At 39.1% G+C, this 20,973-nt stretch overlaps 1 protein-coding gene across 6 annotated transcripts in view; it reads left to right on the top strand.

The window, feature by feature from the left end:
• The window catches only part of DISC1 (DISC1 scaffold protein), a 202,486-nt gene that overhangs the window by 164,394 nt on the left and 17,119 nt on the right, over positions 1-20,973 (top strand). For 5 of the 6 annotated variants that reach the window (XM_040551461.1, XM_040551465.1, XM_040551462.1 and 2 more), the window contains 2 exons: positions 11,802-12,045; positions 18,718-18,762. In XM_040551461.1, coding sequence (XP_040407395.1) covers positions 11,802-12,045; positions 18,718-18,762 — 289 coding nt within the window. The remainder of the gene's footprint in view (positions 1-11,801; positions 12,046-18,717; positions 18,763-20,973) is intronic. The other variant, XM_040551460.1, reaches the window with a different exon arrangement.

Consider the following 20,973-nt stretch of genomic DNA (forward strand, 5'->3'; position numbering starts at 1 on the left):
AAATGCTTAGTAAATTTAAATTTAAATAACCTCATGAGAAATTTGATGGCATTGCTTTGTGGAAATGGATTAGCCTAGATTAACTGGGGCTGGGGGAAAGTTGAGAATCTTTGCTGTTCTTTTTGTTTCTGGGCATGGAAACCATGGCTAAAACCCTCAGAGGGTGGTAACTGAAATAATCTTTCTGGAAGTGCAGCAGATTAGAACTTGTAATCATGTCTCTCCAGCGTAATGTGCACTTCATCTTCATGGTAGTCTGGTCCCATGATGGAGATCCTTGGTAGACAAACTCATGTCTTCTGCCAGGATGCAGCTCTTGGTTGCCAACCTCTCAGTTGTGTCTTTCAGCACCAGCAGAACCAATATTTGCACTCATCTGTAGATGAATACAAGTTGCCTGGGCAGTAAAAATGAGGGAGGGCAAAGGATGTAATCTGCTTCTTCCACCAAGTGAGAAGATAAAGAAGACCATTGCTCCTGTCTGTGGCCTTCACAAGATAGGTGATAATTGCACTCATGGAACCCACTATGTTTTTTGTGGCAGCAAGGATCTTCTTCTGGCTCTGCAGAGGTAAAGAGAGTGCTTGCTGCTAGTGGAGAAGGAGTTTGTTTCAATTCCCAAATAAGCATATGCTGGCTGAGGTGTGGAAAGAGCTCTTTGCAGAAGAGGAGGGGTGCGATGAGAAGGCCCAGGTCCAGCATTTGTCTGGGGGAAAGACAACGTACACAAATTTTATTTTTCCACTCTAAGTCCTAATGGGGAATTAATATTGCACCAATGTTTATTTGATATATATCGTGCCCAGAACTTTTTTAAATTAATGTTTGGCTTCTACATAAGACAGTAAATTGAAGAACAGCACAAGAATGGCAGACTTTCCAATTTTCATTGCCTTTTCTTCTTTCCCTTTATTTATTTAGTTTAGTTTTGGTTTATTTTGCTAATTCAGGAATGCTGGGTTGCAAATATTTATTTCTTTTTATCTTTTTTAATTGGGAGATGGGGAAACTGGTACATGATGGTACTGGTTTATGATAAGTAGGGGAGAGCTCTCTTCCTTTTAAATCCAATCTCAGCATTGAAAATAGACCTTTTTAGGAAAAAAAGAAACTCAGATTTGAGGCCAGTTTCTAACATCTCTTAAAGCTTTTGAAAATAAAGCACACAGTCACATGCGCTTTAGTAACTCTCTGTCTGTATCAATTCAGATTTCATCCAGGCTAGTTTTTTTTTGTTTTGTTTTGTTTAAGTAACTGAATTAACTTCCGTAGTTAGTGTGCAGCGTTGGCAAAGACAAGGTGACAGAGGATGTTGCAGCCTATTCATGAGAAAGCTTCCCTGCTCCCACCCCCACCCCGCTCCTTCCCTCCAGGCTCTTTGTCTTCCATTCATTTTATCCTTAGCATAGCACAAATCATCAGAGGGCAAGGCTGGGTCTTCCCTTAGAAAAACACAAAGTATTGCTCTTGCTTAAAAAGAAAACATGCTGAAAGTTCACAGCCTCTCTAGATGGTTAGTAATTGTGTATTTTGTTAGGATCTTTTCTTCTTCAGTATGCCTTTTTTTATGCTGCATTGTTCTGGTGCTGGTCAGTCATGTCTACAAAGCTACAGTTCAACAGTCTGCTGAAACTCATTAATATTATGATAGTCCTCTAGGCTGCAAACTCGTGCGTCATCAAGAATAAGTAATTCTGCATCACTTTGCTGCATTGGTGTGCTAAGACTTCTCAATTTTGGAGCAAAAGTAATGTTTTCCTCTTTTATTTGTTTGTTAATCAGCGATTCTAATGAATGTGGGAGGATCCCGTTCTGTGAATGCTGAATGTCTGACATGACTAACATCAGCCACACTGGCTTCCTCATGCCTAAGAGTAGGCTGTGCTGGCATTTTGACCTGGAAGCCTGTACAATTTTCCTTGTAGATGTCTGTCCTAATGTATATTTGCATTAATGAAGGGAAGGTTGAAGCAATGAGCTTTGTTGATTTGCTTTTAATAGTTTACCATTTCCTATGCAAAGAGGCTTTGGCTACAAGACAGAAAGCCACCTGCTTCAAAAAGAGAGTGTGTTCAATAACTGATCTCATCCTCTGATTTAGGGAGGATGTCTGAAGATAAGGTCTGAGACCATGAGCTGGACTCCGCATTCTCTGGGAAGAATAGGGCATATTTGCTGTGTGCTGTAGCTGCTTTGGAAGCTCTGTCAAGCTAAAGGACAGTGTTTTTCATCTTCCCATCCAGATAATGGAGAACGTGTGCAACAGGAGATGCTAACATTATCTGCAGATGTTTAGCAAGAGCATAGTGTCAGGTGAGAGGCACTCCAGAAACTAGGGATTGAGTTTGATAAATCAAGGGAAAGCATCCAGTTAAGCAGGATACTGTTTTCAGTAATCTTGTGAAACTTTTCTCAGTCTGTCAATTTTTACTGAGATAAAGGTGAGTGTATCGTGGCCTCAAACTCTTCAAAGTACTTCTCTTTGCCCACCACCATCACCTGTCCCTTGCCCAGCTCTACCCACCCAGCTGTTATCTTCTCTTTGACCTCTTTTCATGCAATCCTTTCTCAGTTGTGGCTATATGATTATGTGATGAGGGAGGGAGAGATGTGCAAAGCTGTTTGTCGCCTCTGTGTCTGTGACATTCAGCTTATGCTCTCTTACCAAGTCCCCTGGTGGCTGCATATAGGTGAATGTACGTGGTGAGAAAGACCTGATCCCTTGTGAACTTGGTGAGAAAACTGTTCAGAGGTGGATGTGTATTTTCCTACTGCTGTTGTTTTTGAGTGCATCCCTGCAGGCAAGACTCAAGACCAGTTTGTGCATTTCTCAAAAGCTTTGTCATCTCTCTCAAGCAGGATTGCCATCAACAGTAGTAATGAGTGTAGAGAGATCAAGGAAGATGAAGATGGACATCTGTTATTGTCTGCCCACTGTCCAGGGGTACAGCTAAATGATCCCATCCCATGTTTGGACAAGACTTAGCACGAAGTCCTGACTGTCACTTTAGATACAAGTGTTGTGGTAATTAAACCAGTAGAAAATAAGTAAAGTATCACCTCCTGCATAGCCTGAGTGTGAAGATGTAGGGTAGCTCTGTCTTGCATGCAGCTGGAACAGCCTTTCCCACTAGCATTTGGAGGCAGTCATTCCTTCACGTGCTTACTGCCGGGAGTAAGCTCACAGTCTGGGAGGACGTGCAGGCCGCAGCTAGCTAGCAGTGTGCTGCCAGCAGCACCACACAGCAACCAGGGTGCCTCGTAGCTGACAGGGTCCAGCCAAGGAGGATCTGTAGGCCCTGCTCTTTCTGCCTTGCTCTTTTGGAGCCAGAACAGGATTTGACTCTTTTTGACCTTACTCAACCCTGCAGCTACAGCAGCTCGTACCGTGCCCTCAGACCTTCCAGAGGAGCTCCGGAAGCACGCGACTCTTGACATCAGTATTTGGAAAACTCTCATTTTTCCAGGTGTGTCTTCCTGGTTACAAAGGTTGAATTTCAAGGTACATTCCTACATGGTGAGAATGTAGTCTCTCCTGATTGTATCTCTTCTAAAAGGGCATTTCTTTGCCCTCTTTTTTTTTTTTTTTTCACATGCCTAATTCCTGCTCTGTCAGCAGTACACAAGATGATTCATGTTCCCAAATTCACTTGACACTGAAATTCTAAATCTGTTGCCCTTTCAGAGAGGGAATATATTATAAACTGTGGCTTTTTATGTTCGAGAACAGAGGTGAATAAAAAGTAAACATAGGAGAATTGTAAATTCATTTTATATGCTTCCTACCACTTGTGGTCAGAGGCTGTAACAAACAAGAAGAGATCAGGCTCATTCTTCTAATTGGTTTGCGATAAGGATGCATTCTTCTGGGGGTATAAATAGACATCGCTGTTATTGCAACAGCATGGATTTATGACAGCTGAGAATGTGGCCTCAATTCAAATGTTGTGCTTTCTTCCCATTGTATGCCTTTGGAAACAAATGTATTTTCTTGAATTAGAACTGGTTGTGGTTTTGAAAGCCACTGAATTTCAGTGGAAGTCACCAGAATTTGAATATTGTGAGGTTCAAGCTCGTGATAGTATTTAGGCTTGCAGCAGCTCAGTGGTTTGAACAGACCTTAGATGAATGCATGGATCCTGAGATGCATGCTTTTCAAAACTGGGGCTAGTTCATGCCCCTCCTTTGATTCTCATTTGGGATCAGATATTAAATGGAGCAGAAAAAAAATCTCATTCCAGCAATTCCCATCCAGTCAAAAAAAAATCCAACTGTTTAATGACATTGTGGGGCTTTGCTGTTATTGCAGAGGCTAAAGGCAAGCAGGATGCAGACTGAGTTATCAGTGTTAGTACCAAACTTGAAGGTGCTTTATCAGATTATGAATGAGGTGAATGATAAACTGTGGTTGAGAAGATGGCTTTATGGCCTGCTTAATAAGAAGAATTCCCTGATCGCTTTCTCCTCATCTATCAAAGTTAAGTTTTTCACTGTTAGAATAGACTATTTATAATTGATGCTTCAGTGGAGGTGGGGTAGAGGTCCATTACTGTATACCTTTTTTTTTAAGAGAAATAAATAGTCCTAAAAGCATGCAGTAAATTTTTACATTATGGATTAGGTAATATAGTAAAAATAAACTGTACAGTAAATGTAGGGACTAAATTGAGTAGTAAATTCTTCCTACAAGGTGCCTTCCTCCTTCCCGTGTAAATTAGTTGATTTCCTGCATTTGACATGTCAGTTTCCATTCCAGCATCCACCTTGCATTAAGAACCAAAGTGAAAAGCATCAGCTGCAGCAGTCTATCATTTTGTGTTTCCAGTGGAGATAATTTAAGTATAACACAGTGACATTGAATATTGATAGAAAAATGACAGGCCGTGATTAAAGTTTTGTGCTGGGTAAAATAAGTGGCTGGAGGATTGAAGAGAAAACAACAAAAATGTTGTTCAGCATTGTATGGTATCTTGTTTTTTAATAACCCTAATCAAGTTTCCATTATTAGTTTTAAGCACTAGAAAAATGGTTCTTCCTCCTTATTTTGAACGGTCCTTTCAGGAAAGGAAGAGCAGTCATAAAACATATATACATTTCACATAAAATATTAGCATAGGACAGATTTAACACCTTATATCATTTTTTTCTTCTGTGGACAAGGGAAAGAGGTCATGATTATTAGCAGATTATTTTTAGATTTTGGTTTAGATTCTGATCCTTCAGCACCTACTTCAGTACCTACTTTTGTATCACTGTGAAATACATAATAGACACGGTATGTTGATTTTGACTTCAGTATCACTACCATTGTGTTAAAAGGAAGGTATTTATGTAAGTTAAAAAGGCTTATTTTCTTTATATGTGTATCTCTTCACATAAGTACATACATACATCTTCACACCCTCACATATTATAAAGTACTGCATCTCCAGGTATACTCTGCCCTACTACATCCCTGAGTAGAGGAGAGAAGAACGCCACAATGAGTTCTCACCATGATGAGGGCTGGGCTGGGGGCTCTACTCACCTCTTTCTTCAGATCTGTTCCTGTGCACATTTCTGGCATCCTGTGGAAAGCAGAACCACCGCTGTCATCCATTCTTCAAGCTGCAGGAAAGCAGCGTCCATGTCTCTGTGCTGTGCCATGACGTCCTGTCTGGGTGGGCTGGATGTCTTCTGGATAGGACTGTTGTGCAGAGAACGTGTCTGTGGCTCATAAGGTTTAGATGTTAGAAAAGTCAGCCCAGAACATATTTTTTGAGTGTTGGAAATGTAAGAATCTAGAAGTTAGATTGGGATTCTGAGGACTGATTTCTTGAGCTATGTGGTTCTGGTTCAGAGCATGCTCCAGTAGGTCATTACGCCATGTATCTACAGCAGGGCACCTACTTGTTATTTTCTTCAAACTACTTTCAGTGAAATACTACGTTGGATACTCTGCTAGATACTATTGTATGTTTTATAAGAGAGAAGGCAAGGTTAAAGAAGCAAATCACTTATGCCAGAGAAACATACTGCAAGCTTCTGACTTTGCCAAGGAGCTCTAGTTAGTCTCTAAGGTAGGAGTTAAAGAAGGTTATTATCTGACAAGGGAGAATGGAGACCCCTAACCTCTTGGGAGTGAGTCTTGTTTTTACACAGAGAAGTGCAATAATAACGCTGAACAGCAAATAAATGTTGTCACTGAGCTTTGAAATAAGGGAGTAGGAAAAATGTCTTGCGCACTGGGGGAGAAACACATGATCAAAACAATACAAAGTGAATTCATGAGATTTTCAGCTCCTGAGGAGATTGCAGAGAAGAGACATAATGCAAGGAATTGAATTGTGAAATTGAGATTCTATAACTGGTGTGTATAGAGGAGTTTTATAGGATTAGAGAAAGTTGCAGGAAGAAAAAAACAGAAGTTTTTTGATTTCAGATGTTTATAAAAGGTGACTTTCTAGTGTGCAGGCAAGGGGAAATAAAGTTTTTCTGTTCAGATGAGAGTCCAGGTTTTCTTCCTGTCTTTTCCTGACCCTTTTCTCTTCTCACTTTTATGTTTGCCAGCTGCAAGTTGTGATCTGATGAGCCCTAGCTGTACCTTCTCCCTTATCAGACTGCTGTTGAACACCAGCCAGACAGGGAAAACAGGGTTATGTGTCTCCCTTTCCCTAGAGCCTCACATGACCCACTGATAAGAACATTGCAGTTCTTGATTTGTTCAACAGATTGGTTGTAGGCATCTTAAAATACAAGAGCTAACATGGAAGATGAAGAAAAGATCAGGCTGCTAAGCTTGTTTTATAAAGAGAAAAGCAAAATATATTCCTGAAGTTGTAAATATTTGTCAAATGTAAGTTGAGCTATTCATGCATGACTGAATTAATACGATAAACCAAGTCAGAGGGTTGGGTTTCTGCAAAGAGTAAAGCACTACAGCTTTCTTCCTCTAGTCCCCCGTCAATTAAATATTATTGCTCCATACTTTCTTTCCTTCGCTTGCCTCCTTTGTTCATTGCATGGCTGTTGCCTTAAGAAAAAGCAGCAAAGACATAACTAAATGGAGAGTAACAAGAGCTAGTTCTTTCCCTGTGGTGCAAAATATAAATAGAATTGAGTGACCAAAATACAGAGCAACTTTCCCTAGATCAACAAAGGAGGGGGATATAGAGAAAAGTCTTCTGATTCACATTGCCATTTTCTGTAAGCCTCACAACTTTCCAGTCATTTTAACTGTCCTAGTGAAAATCCCTTTCGTTTCTGCCAGAGTATTTTTGTTGCACTTCATTTGCTGTCTTGTCAGAGAAAGCAACCTTTAGTGTCAGTGAATGCAGTGTGTGACCAAATGTGCCCAGTACTAGAAAAAGGTACATGTGTTCCTGAATCCGTACCTTAGCGTGGCTTGCCTGTTAGAAGGAAGTTGTCTGGAGTGTTTCTTCTTAGTTAATCTCCCCTGGTAAATTAGCTTTTGTTTATGCAGTTTCCAAATAGATGTCTCACTATGCAGCCTTTTAGCTTCAGTCTCACTCTCAGTGGCTTCTTAGAGGGATTTCCCTTTGCTGTCCTTAAAATAAGCAATATATTGTATCAACACACAGTGTTGACTTTGGGGTGTTACAAACCACTTTTAACAATTCGCTCACCAAGGGGCATTCCTAAAAGCAAGAGATGGTGAGATTTACAAGTAGTGACATCTCCCAAGTGTTGATTCCAATTTGCTTTCCAGGAGGTTTTGGGGGACATTTATCATTGCGTTGGGGTTTTTTAATTATTATTTATTTATTATCATATTTAATATAAAGTCTTTTGGCTATTTTTACATGGGCATGTTTTCATTTAGGCTATAATGTTCCGGAACTGTATGTGCCTTTTGTATGTCTGCAGAGCCTTCAATAGAAAAGTCGTGTTCTCAGTGTTCCAGTTAGCACTATAAATAGTTTTAGAATAATGTTGTGCTGAGAGCCACATAAAGAGCCCCCACTGGTGTCTCTGGGAATCTTGTGCGAAGAGTGAGGAGCAATGTTCTTTGGACTCGAAGGAGGAAAGAGAGGGTCCTTGTTTGATATGACTCTCAACTTGATTTTCACCCAGCGTTACATGTAGATTGAAGATGCCCTCTATATTCCTGCACCCCCTTGTCTGTGGTGTCATTCCCTAGAAAACTCCTTGTGGCTGCCACTTCTTACGTAAGACTTTGTAAAGGCATCTGTAACTATAATTTCAACTGCCACGTTATGAAGAGAACTTGCAGATAAGCCTCTCTGTTCCACATTCATTTCCTCCTGTCTATAAACAGCTCTGTTTCTCTGACAGCTCTTTTATCATCATCAACTTGACCTAATCCAGAATTCTGTGTCCTGATTCTTCCATTTGTGTTCCTGTGGATGTCTCAGCCATTCTTCAAGTCAACGTAGGTCTGCTCATTTGGATTCATTTTGCATGGTATCCTGGAGATAAGACCTGTCCAAGCTATCCATCCAGCTAAAAAATTACTTGTACTGAGTCTTGCATCTCAGTTATTCCAACACTTGTTTCTCTGGCATCTACTTGATAAAAGCAGTCTTGCCCTACCCTCAACCAGTCCAAATGCTGTTGCTACTGCAATGACTGCTCTCTGTCCCTCCCTCCCTCCTCTTTTTAAATTCTGTCTTTCTGATCGTTTCACTTTGTTTGGTTTTCTCCATTGGTTCCCTCTGTTCTGTTACATTAAACATAACTGCTAGTCTTCAATGTCAAGGCTGTTCACAATCTTTTCCCACCTATTCAGTCGTGTTTTGTTTTGTTTTGTTTTTTGTATCAAAAGACTGACTTCCATCTAAAGATGTTAAAATACACTAGAATCCCAGTGTGGTATCCCATTATGTTTTTACAGCAACATCTTTTGTCTTTCCTGTGTGATTCCTGTATGGAGGGATGGAGATCTTAGATAACCATAGACCTGTTTCATTGGCCTCCTGCAAATCCTTAGAATTCTCATTCACGATGATATCTCGGTGTGCTTGATGGTGATTAGACTAATTACTTGCTGATGTATCTAATTAAACTGTTGTACTGTAACTAATTTGCTGTGTTCAGTCCACTGTTCTCTCAACGTTTCTTTGAACATCCCTGTCTGTATCTAGCTCTTTGCAATCTTGCTGGTATTTGTACAAAAGCTAACACCTGGGACTTGTGAGCCCTCTGGCACTTGGAAGGTCAGAATCATTGGGTGATAAAGGTATGCTTTGTTGTTGCTGGGTCTATATAAATGGATGATGGATAGTGATGTGTTGCGGATTCCAGCAAATTGTTCCTCCCACCTCTGTTGAACTTCCCACGCGATACTTTCTTGGTATTGTACGAACAGGCATATAACATCTAGAGATTAATACATCGTAAAGGATTTATAAATACAGGAATAATATAAAATCTCACCCAATCTTGTTGCATCATTTTGAAAAGTTGTGTACCTGATAAACCCACTGTGTTCAATATAGGCACCCACATACTTTTCACTTCATAGAGACTGCAAATGCACTTTTACAGTGTATTAAACACAAACCAAACTCTGAAATTCACTTGAACTTACTTTTATACCTGTCATAACATGTAAAGATTTTGCATGTTGGGCACAACATAATTTTTAATGCTTATTTTGTCCGTGCTTCTCTGTCAGCTATTTGCAGCCTTCAAATAATTTTCACTTTAAAAGCGTGTTTGAAAAATGCTTCTAAACGCTGAATTTCAAAATATAGACTAAAAGATTCAGAGTCCTTGGACTTAAGTAGGCCTAGATTATCCCAGTATATTTGCATTTACTGGTTGCAGTTGAAAAGTTCAGTGTAACATCATTTAACATGCTTACTTGGTACCTTAGGTCAAGATATATCAGAGTTTTATTGATACAATGATAAAACAAAGATGTCTTTAAAATAAGAGCAAGCTATTAGAGGTACATTCAGTAATTGCTGATTAGTAAAGTGGGAGTAAGACATAATCAAAAGCATGTTGACCAAATTGCTGAGTCATGGATGAATAATTGCAGCCCAGGCACTATTACCCTCTGCTTTTATATATGCTGTTCATCTTCTCCACTGTGAATACTACATATATCACTACCTCTGTCCCAGTTTTGTCAATAGAGCTCTTCATTAAAATGAATAGCCAAAACAAGCTATCCACTGGAAATTATCACTCAGGTCTCAAGTGTGTTTTGAGTCTTTTATAATATGTCATATATAGCTGCATGCAAACTTTTGCAAAAAGCAAGCAAATGGGCATATGTATATCTGCAGGGAGATGTTTTGACTGTGTAACCATGATGGTGTGACTGACAAATACAGAAACAGTGGGGGTTATTTTATGTTTCTGGATTGGTAAGTAAAATGCTACCTCGATGGAGCATAGAGTTGTAATTCAGTGAAGGTTTTTTCCCCTTTCTAATTAGTGACACTCTGAACTCCTTGTTGGGGACTGATTTAAGGACTTCATGCTGCATCCTACCCTCAGTAACCACTGATGCTGACGCTAAGCTCAGCTCAAGTACCACAGCTTCTGGAGCCTGGTTTTGCTCTCAGTTTCAAAATACCACTTTGTGAATTTTACATCTTGGTGTCTTGTGTTTGTAGAGTTTAAAAATATACCTTTGTTGGATTAATGAATTCATTGTGAGCAGTGCATCTCCTTTATCCTTTATTCAGAATGAAAGATAAGCTAGCATTTAACTTGGTCAGAAAAGTTAAAATCAGATAATTATTTTCCTTATTTTAATCACTTATAATTGCCTAGTATTATATAGCAAGTGATATGATTTGAAAAGCACTGAGAAGAAGTATTGTGGTTATTAGATAATAGTATTCAAATCTGTCTAGAAGTGTGTATTGCCATGGGAATTAGCACTTCTGAGTCCTATTCCAGGCTCTGCCAACGATCAGCTATATTTTAGCAGGCAACCTAATCCTTTGGTTCCTTGGAGACGAGATGTATTAAATGGAGATGTGACCACATCTCTTAAGAGCAGTGTGATGTTAGTATTCAGTGTCTTGTTCTGAAAAACTGGGTATACATAAAATTGCCTTTTACTTCAGATGAAAATATCTACTTGGACATATCTCAGGACTTGTATTTATAACGTACGTGGACATCTCACAGAGATGATCAATAGATTGAAAGTATGAAGAAGTTTGGTATTTTGAAATGCCTAATAAATTGTTTTTCTTTAGTGGGGTAACAAAATTATAAATAAATAAAATAAAAACATTTTAGGGAGAGATAAGGACAACATTCAAAGGTAGAAGACTGAAGGACAGGAGAGTATTACCAGCTTAATCTAATTTGATTCACCACAGTCAAAGCATGCACACTTCAGCGTAACAAGAAAATGAACAGTCATTGTATCTATTTTCCAAAAACTAGAGCTGATTTAATGCAGTAAATAGTGTGATTGCTAATACATGATGTTCTATAAGAAATTCAGGAAAGCCCCATGACTGCTGTCAGGCTGACAGCTCTATATACCTGACAGAACAAAGAAAGTGCTGGTTCTGATCACAAGATTCCTGGACTTGTATCCGATCAGGAGAAAGTCACATGTAGCCAGTGTATGCCACACTGTTGGAAACAACATCTTAACACAGAGTTTTTTAAAGTGACTTCTGCATCAGGCCATCATATTGCTGCTTTTCAGTTTGAAATAGCTTGTGTTATCTCTGTGGAAGTATTTGAGTTGCTGTTGTTTTTCCATTGTTTTTATTTTTCTATCTGATCGCAAGTAGTCACCCCACTTGAAATAGCAACTATTCTCCCTGAACTGCATTATTTTCTTTTGGCTTTTATTTCAGCTGCAGGAGCCAGCTGCTCCAAAGAGTGTGGGAAGCTGACTTGGAGGCCTGTCAGCTGTTGATCCGAGGCTTTCAACTGAAAGAAACCAGTTGCTGTGGTTTTGAGGAAGAGGACAACCAAATGGATGCGCTGGAGATGGCTGCTGATGGCCCTTCTGATTCTGAGAAAAGAAAAGAAGGTCAATTTGTGAAGGGCACAGAGTGGGGCAGTGTTCCGTACCCCAAGCACAGTGAGCTGAAACAGGTATCTGAAATACTCTACAGCTGGATTTGAAGTGATACTGCTGGTTTTTATGTTGAGAGGAAGAGTTAAATCTGGGTGATGGGTCAGCAGGGCAGGTTAAGAATGAACTTAACATCTGGCCTCCAATACGGGACATGAATAAAATAGCTTATTAGCTTCTCAGAAACCCTTCGACCCTTTTTCCTTTAACCATCAGTCTTCTTAAAATTTAGAAATTAATGAGGCAGTGAATACAGACTGTACATCTGGATTTAAAGGAAAAACAGTTCTCTTAAGATTCTTTAAGTATTTAACACAGATTACCAACTATTCCTCATCTCACTGAGGAGTTTCACTCTGAGTTAGGTCTACTGACTAGTTAGCCTTGGATCTGTGTTAGCTGTAGTGGGGAGGGGGTAATTTTTCCTCCCCTAGTGAAAAGGTCAAAGGCTTCCTAGCTCAGATGCAGGTAGGCTTCCAGCATATAGCAAATATTAAAAGAAGGAAAAAATCATGAGATTTGAAGGGTCTGAGAAATTTCTTTTAAGTTTTTGTGTTCTGCTCCGGAATGCCATCCGTGCTTAAATATTTACGACTACCTAAAAATCATTTAACTGCACTGTCAAGGCAAAAAAAAAAAAAATGCAATTGAAAAGCTTTGTGACCCAATAGCTGGACTGTGACAAAAAGACCCTCCAACAGGAGTTGTTTTTTCAGTTGATCGACAAAAATTAAAAGTGTGCTTAATCCCACGTGGTGCTAGGAGTCATTGAACTGTGCATTACATTGAAAGCTGATACCATATTTTGCATTTATACTGGCTGAGACTTAGCAGAAAGTCGGGTATTACCTTACTGTAAAATCTCTTCTTGTTAGTAAAATTCTGTTTTTAGATTGGGCTTCAACAGTACTTGCAGCCTAGGAAAGACACTTTACAGACTGAATGCACATAGAGAGGGTTTTTGCTGTAAATGGTCAACTGTGGATTTGATTTATTTTTTTCCTCTGTGATTTTTTTTTTCTCTCATCATATCCCTGATGAGTTGGTTGAAGTAATATGAGCCATTCTGTTGGTCATGGAAAGCCATGATTCCCTTTTAAAAGAGCAGCTGGGAAGCTCTGGAAGGTTTGGGGCTTTGTGACTGTTTCTGTAGCACTCTTGAAATTCGTGCGGTAGATATCGGCCATTTCTTCTCTGCAAGTCTGTATCATTTCCCTGGAAAGTGGCATTGTTATCCCCTAGAATGACATATAGGCAACTGAAGTGAGGTGACTTTGGGTTCTGGATAGAGTTGCAGGAATCAGAAAGCCAGTTTCCCCATATGTTTAGTGGAAGGTGAAAGTATATTTACACCATTTTTTGATAATTTCTTCTCTGTCTCTTATCACCTACAGAGGGAACTTAGGGACACTATCCACCTAACTTCAGCTCTTCATCTAGCTGCTTAAACTTTGTAGGATAAATGCCTTTGCTTACAATCTGGCCTGTCCAGCCATCCTGATTAAACACTATTTTGAGAATGTGCCATAATTTATATAGAAGCTGATGTGTAAATACAAACAAGAAAGTACCTGTCAGTGAAGGACCTATGGAGGTATTCTCACACCTGTTCTCGCAGTGCTCTTAGGACTGGGAAACTTGAAGGGAAAAAAAGCAGCAGTTATGTTATCATAAGAACATTCATTCATTTTCCAGCTTTTAGAAGGGATTGAGCAACACAGCAGTGTTTTATCACAGCTTACTTGACTAGCCTTCCTCTGCTTCAGGGCTACCTATAATTAAGACCATTGAGTATAGGTTACGCACCAGTGACAACTGCAGCCCATTACAACCATAAAAAACAAACAAAACCCATAGACTTTTTTCTGGTTCTGGAATTTGGGCTGGTCAATAGTTTTTATATTTTAAGGATCAGAGATTTTTTTCCTTATGGGATATAGAAGTTTACACAATCAAGTGCATCTTATAGTTTAGGTAGTAAAGCTGGTAGGATCTCAGTAGGAGTGACAGGCAGTATCTAACCTTTTAGAGAAGAGCTAGCTGTAGCATACTGTTCCCTGCCATCTCCCAGCAGTTCATAACAAAGCAGAATATAAAAGCAAACAAATGAACCTGACACATTTTTTAAAAATCGTGCTAACCTCCTTTTTAATGCTTTGAAGTGGAGAAGATATTACAAGGGAGAAAATGTCTTGATTTGTAAATGGACTTAGCTGAAAGTTATGTTTTCAGATCGGATGTTAGGAAAAGGTTCTTCACTGAAAGGGTGGTCGGGCACTGGGACAGGCTCCCCAGGGCAGTGGTCACAGCACCGAGCCTGCTGGAGTTTAAGAAGTGTCTGGACAACGCTCCCAGGCACATGGTCTGATTTTTGGATGGTCCTGTGTGAGGCCAGGATTTGGACTAGGTGATCCTTGTGGGTCCCTTCCAGCTAGGGATATTCTATGATTCTGTGGCTCTATGAAAGGCAATCCACTTTTGCAGCATTTAAATGCTCTGTTATATGGTATTGTAATGTTTTCATTTTAAAAATGTTTTATATTCGTGGCTGTGGTGGTTTTACCTTGCTGGGCAGCTGAACTTCACCACAACCACTCTCTCACTCCCACTCCTCAGAAGAGGGGGAGAAGAAAGTATGCTGGAAAAAAAAAAAAAAAGGCTCATGGGTTGAGATAAGGGTAATTTAATTAAAGGGAAAAGGAAGAGGGAAAAAAACAAGCAAAGGCCACACAGAAACACAGGGAGAGAAAAAATAAAATTCTCTACTTCCCATCAATGAGCTGTGTTCAGCCATGTCCCGGGAAGCAGGGCCTCAATACATGTAGCAGTTGTTTGGGAGGACAGACGTCTTCATAATGAGAGCCCTGCCTCTCCATTCCCTTTCCCAGTTTTTATTGCTGAGTGTGACACCGTACGGTATGGATTATCCCTTTGGTCAGTTTGGGTCAGTTGCCCTGGTGATGTCCCCTCCCCACCTCTTGCCCACTGCCAGCCCGCTGGCTTTGGGATGGTTTGGAGAGTCCTGCTGCTGTGCCAGCACTGCTCAGCAAGAGAGATAACACTGGTGTGATACCAGGGCTGTTCTAGCTACACGTGCAGAGCACAGCACCGTACGGGCTGCTGCAGGGAAAGTTAACTCCATCCCAGCCAGACCCGGTGCAGCAGCAAAACAAAAAAATTGTAGTGATGTGGATTTTAATGTCTACCTTGGCCATGTCTGTCACTTTAATAAAGAAAGCCTTACTGTTGTCCATTAGTGGTTTTTATAACTGTTTTTCAGGAGATACCATATATTAGTGGAGGTACCTAATGGAAAAACATGTATTTGTCAAATATACTTGGCTAGATATTATTTAACAAGTTTGTGCCCTCTCTGTGAGAGGAGTAGTTTGATGTCCTTGTAACGTTTCTAGAACGACCCTTCTCTTCAGCTGTGTCACCTCTGCTCTCCATTAGGGAATTTCTAAAGAGACAGCTGTTGGTCACTGAAGCAAGAAAAGAGTGGCATTCTTTGTATTGAGAGATTACTGAATTGCTAGGTTCAAAACAGTACTGCAAGGGGTAATCTTAGCGTATGTGTATATATGCCTTTGAAGGTGCGTTGCCTTCCAGGTAATTAATTCTCCTGATGGTGGAATGCTATAAATAAAGTGCCCCAATTATTTACCATGTTCTATCTGGCTAAATATTACTGAGCAGTGGATTTGTTTTTATTGATGTATATTATAAATGCAGTTTTCTTGGATATAATTATCCTTCTGTGTAGGTTTCATTAGAAAACAAAGAAACAAATAAACACAAGAATTAAAAAAAAAAAAAGAACAGAAGAATAGAAATAACCCCTCACTTAGATCCTCAGATACTGCTTTGCAGAAGGGACATTTTTCATTTTTAATTAAATATTCTCACTAGATCACAAGATATGAATGTTCTGATATAAAATATGCAAGGTATAAATTCTTTGAAAGTTCAGATATTTTACTGTCACGTGTGAGTACAGGTTTATTAACTGTCAACAGTTACTTTATAGTCTTCATAACTGTTTTCTAAGACAGTAGAGAAATTTTTCTCAGTTTGTTTATGCAGTAGACTATGGCATACCCCAAATAATCCTGTAAGTCAGACTTCCTTTATAAAACTGACTGTTAACCAGGGAAAACAATCACATGTTTTGGCAGCTCAGCTTACTGAAACATCATTACTAATTTTTTGGTCAAAGTTAAATAAAGTGAGGCCAATAAAATTAATACCAAAACAATCTTGAGTTACTTAAAATTAAGGTGCACCCTTCTCAACTACAGATAATTTATTAGAATATAGTATTTTAAGAAGTGCTGAAGCAAAGTTGTAGACAGTACTTCTAGTCTCAATCTTGTCAAAGTCAGTTGTTTTCTAATGAAGTTAAAATAGATTCTTGATTTTTCACGTAAGCATGTATTCTCCATAGTAGCTGTTCTGCCGAAAATGAGGTGCCCTGCCAGTGCAGTTCTAGTTTGTCTTTCGCTAACTAACTGAGATTGATTTTTCTCCCAAGTCTCTGAGGAATTCAAGATGGGTTCTAGTTTTCATCCCGGAAATGATCCATACTTTTAAACTGCAAATTATATTGCCAGGGCTGCATGTGAGTGAGATGAAAGTTGCTGTGGTCATTAATATGTAGTTAGATGCGTATATATGAATATATGAGTGATTTCTAAAATATGCAGTAGCGTTTCATTTCTCTTCAGACATTAATGCCTGCTTATTCCACTACTTATGAAATCTTGCTTTATTTTTTGTTTGTCGATAATGTACGTGTAAGCTATGCCTTTTAATAATGCTAGCAGCATCAACGATAACTAATAAACATAGAGACGTGTGTGTGCTGGGACCTCCCTAACACCAAGTATCTTGATGAACATGAGTATGTGTGTACCTGCAGGCTTGAGTTCCTGACCTATCCTTTTTTCTTCTTCTGCTATCTGGCATGCTGTGCAGTGTTCCCTCTTAATCACTATGAAGGAAAGAAACACCTACTAGATTTCAAGAAAATTGAGGTGATTAAAGTTACAAGGTAAAAACCAAAATTCAGTAGTGTTACCTTTCTTGTAAGTCAGCGTTTTTGGTAGTTATCCCATCAGAATTCTTTGTAGGTCATTTCTCATTTTTTCACTGTTACTGAAGCAAGAAAAGAGGTAAGAGTTAAGGTTGGTTTCCTTTCCTCACTTCTGCATACTTCAGTTTTGCCATCTGGGAAGATGTTTAGAAGTCTTTTTGAAAGCATTAGTGTTGGGAAGGTTCTGTCATAGCAAAGCATTCATTTGATTCACTGTTTTCAAGGTAATAAATGTTTTAAGTGATATTAAGTGAGCAGCTATGAAAAAAAGTAATATTCAGTGTGCTGTCTGTCATTAAAAAGAAGTCATCACAGCATATGACACAACATTTTTTAGAATTTAGCAATAGCAAGGAACAAGAAAGCCTCGGTTAGCAGGCTGCAACTCATTACCGTGCATTGAGATAGCCTGTGATACTGGAGGCAAATGTGCAATGCGTAAAGGACAAAGCCTTTAGAAAGCTAAATAAACTGTGCTTTCATTTGAGTTTTAATTAAATATTGTATTTGTAGAGCTTCAAATGTAATTTGGAAACTTAAAATTTAATCGTCTTTTTGAATGTCAGCATTAAGCATCAGTGGAAGTCAGTGTTTGAACGTTTTCCATATTAATCCAAGCTGGGAAGGGTTGCTGTAAAAACAGGAAGCTGGCTTGTATACAATGATCAGATCGTTGTTGTACAGTCACACACGTGGTTGTGCAGTAAGATGCCCCTTAGCTGCAAGTGATACTGTCATATCTATTGGTAAACATGCTACCTCTTTAGATAGAGATAATAGTATCTCAGTAAGCTTAATGTTTACAAGTATGTTGCAGTGAAAATATAATAAGAGAAAATGAGTATGGTAGGTAAAATAAATCTAAACAACCTCTCTTCATATAGACTACTGAAATATCCAGAAATCATAATGGTCTTATGGAAGAGTAATGATTTTATACTTTATTATACATATGTATACATACCTGTGATACTAAGTATTGCCCTATCAAAGTACTATCCCTATCTCTGTTTATTTAGATATTATCAATATTGTTGTTTGAGATAAGTATTAATGATTTTCCAGGAACGTTAACATGAAATTTTTTGACTGCTCCTCAATCAGTGAAAAATTGCCAAAGTTCTTACAGCCTTTACAGACAAAGTAAGTTTTGAAAGAGGAACTATAGTTACCACATGTTACTAATAAAAACCATCAGTGGGGGCAGAACCTCCTGCCCAAAATCATTTACAGGGTTTGTGCCAGAAAATTTCTGTAGACTTTTGAATGGTGTTTAGATCAGTAAGAGCTTGGTAGAGAAGTTTGTCTCAATCTATATTTAGTCATTCAGTTTTAGAGGCAGTGTTCCTTGTGGGTTTTAACAGGGAAGCCAAGAGTCAGGCTTTAATAAAATGTATTCAAATTTAGCTTTAAATATTGGGTGGCTGCCACGGCCCCATTAGAAAAGGAATTGAAATGTTTCATATATCTGTAGTAAAATGATGTAATTGTTCAGCTTATATAACTTTTTATGTGCTATACTGTTTTTGTAAGTTCCATTGAAATCTTAATGTTTATACATGTATGTACCATATACTTAATAACTTATCTGTAACAGGTTGTGGAAGACATTTCATTTGGAGCAGAGGGTCATTTATCTGAGGTAAGTGTTTTCTAGGCAGTATAAAGTGGTGACATTGTACAGACCTTTCTGGGGTTGAATTAGAATTAATGATACCTGTTCTTATAGTGTTACCTTTTGGTAAAAATTTGAGAGCAAAATCGCTATGTAGTATGCAAGCATTTAGAAAAACAACAGAGGCACCATCAGAGTTGGCCCATTCTTTTTTTCCATTGAAGATAATGGCAAAATTGCTGCATATTTCAGAGAGTTTATAGTTAAATTTCACTTTGCCAGTGCTTTTAATTCAAATGAACAACAGAAAAGATATGTTGGGGAAATGTAGAACCAATTATAGTTAGCCAACCCCACTGTAGCACCATAATAATGCTTAAGAATGGAACAAAATCATGATGTTTTACATGACTCCTCATGTACCACTAAAAAATGCCTTTATAAATCCTCTTGAATTTATTTGACAAGTATAGTAGCATAGAGCAGAACACATGTCAATAGGATTTTTGTCTGAATAAAAATAACGGATGTTTGTCATTTTACTCTATTTTCATAAATAAAAAGATGTCAGATCCTAGTCTATATATTTGAGCAAAGTCCAGGATAATTGAGTAACGTAAGATGCCCTGTGAAAGTGATGAGAAAAATCTGCTTGTTACTGTCTACGTATAAACTAAAAGTTTAGGTAATATATGTGTAAGGAGATTGATAGTGGTTAAAGGAGCTGTACGGATTCAGTGTGATCAGTATGCCTTGGGTTGCACCCTACATATTAAGGAAATTTAGTATCCATGCATTTTGTCCAGCCAGCAAATTAATTACATGGGTAAGTAACCCCCAGTCGACCTCCCATATTAGTATACATGCCACCTGACGAGTACAAGGGACAAGCAGTTAGCCAAGCAAATGAAAAAAAAACAAAACAACACACACACAAAACCAGAAGAAAGTTGCAATTTGGGATAACTATTCATATGAGATATTTCTTTGGATCCCCACCAATGAATCCAAAGGCTGTGGAGCAGCTGGAACGCTCCAGGAAAGATAATCTATTGCAAGACCAAGCTCAGATTGTTGACCTTGTATACAAGGAGACTGACATGAGAACATGCCTAGGATGGACTGCTTTTCTTTGTGTGAATTCAGCATAAATGAAAATGGGAACCCTTGAGAGTTGATGTGAGCTGTGCAAAAAACAGTCACCACAAAATGCAAAAAACCTCTCTCAACTGTGAATTTTGCTTTGAATTAAAGCAAAGCTGCAGGTGCTTACGTCCATGGATGACGTGAAGTAGGAGTGGGTAGTCCCACAGGATAAAGGTACCAAAAAGCTCTACTGCCAAAAAGGCAGCATAAAGGAATGTTGGTAGTGATAGATGCCAAGGTGGTAAAATATTTGCTTGAGACTAAAAATTGCATATGGTCTGGACCAAAGCAGATGAAAGCTCTACTGTGTGCTTGTGTGCAGCAGTGACCTGCACTGAACACCCAGACCCTCAGTAAAGAAGTTGTCCTTTGCTTAGCAGGAGATGTGCCCAGGACATGAGAGTGTCGTGCATGCTGGGCTTATGTATGTGCAGAGCAGCCAGGCATACAGGGGTACTGCTAGGGAAGTCTTCAGCAAGAGCTTAATATCTTAGAGCCCTCGCAGGCAGAGGAACTTTACCCTTTTGAAGTTTTGAGGGGAAAAATGCATAAAGAGAATCAAGAGCAATGATATAAATAACAGAAATTGAAATGAGTTAGAAAGCCAGGCTCTACCAGGCTGCCACAGCTGGATTGAGGTAGACTTGCAGACAGCTTTATAAAGCATCTATGAAACTGTCAGCACCCTCTGCCCTGTCAAAGCTTTGCCTAAATGTTCCTTTAACACTCTGGTCCCTTAATCCTTGTCAGTCTCCCCGTTGCCTGCAGGAGAGCTCCCTGTTAGTCGTTCCACATTGTTGCATCTTAGTGACTCAGGAGCAGAGATGGGAGCGAACAATACTACGAACCACCTATAAATGATACCCAGCTATGCTGACTCCTAGCACAGCGGGATGTGGACACTAGAAAACAATATGGTGCTTTTGTTTCTCTTCCAGCTCCTGGCCCACTGTGAATTTTTATTTGTAAGTCAGTAAATAGCCTTATCGTCCCACAGCAGGAACTGGAATTGTCCCAGTTTAATTAAATGAGTCAATGCAGTAGTCTGTACTGATTTTAGGAAGCCTGCACTCAGGGAAGATCTTGAATCTA

The sequence above is a fragment of the Cygnus olor genome, chromosome 3, assembly GCF_009769625.2.
Source record: "Cygnus olor isolate bCygOlo1 chromosome 3, bCygOlo1.pri.v2, whole genome shotgun sequence".
Taxonomy (NCBI): domain Eukaryota; kingdom Metazoa; phylum Chordata; class Aves; order Anseriformes; family Anatidae; genus Cygnus; species Cygnus olor.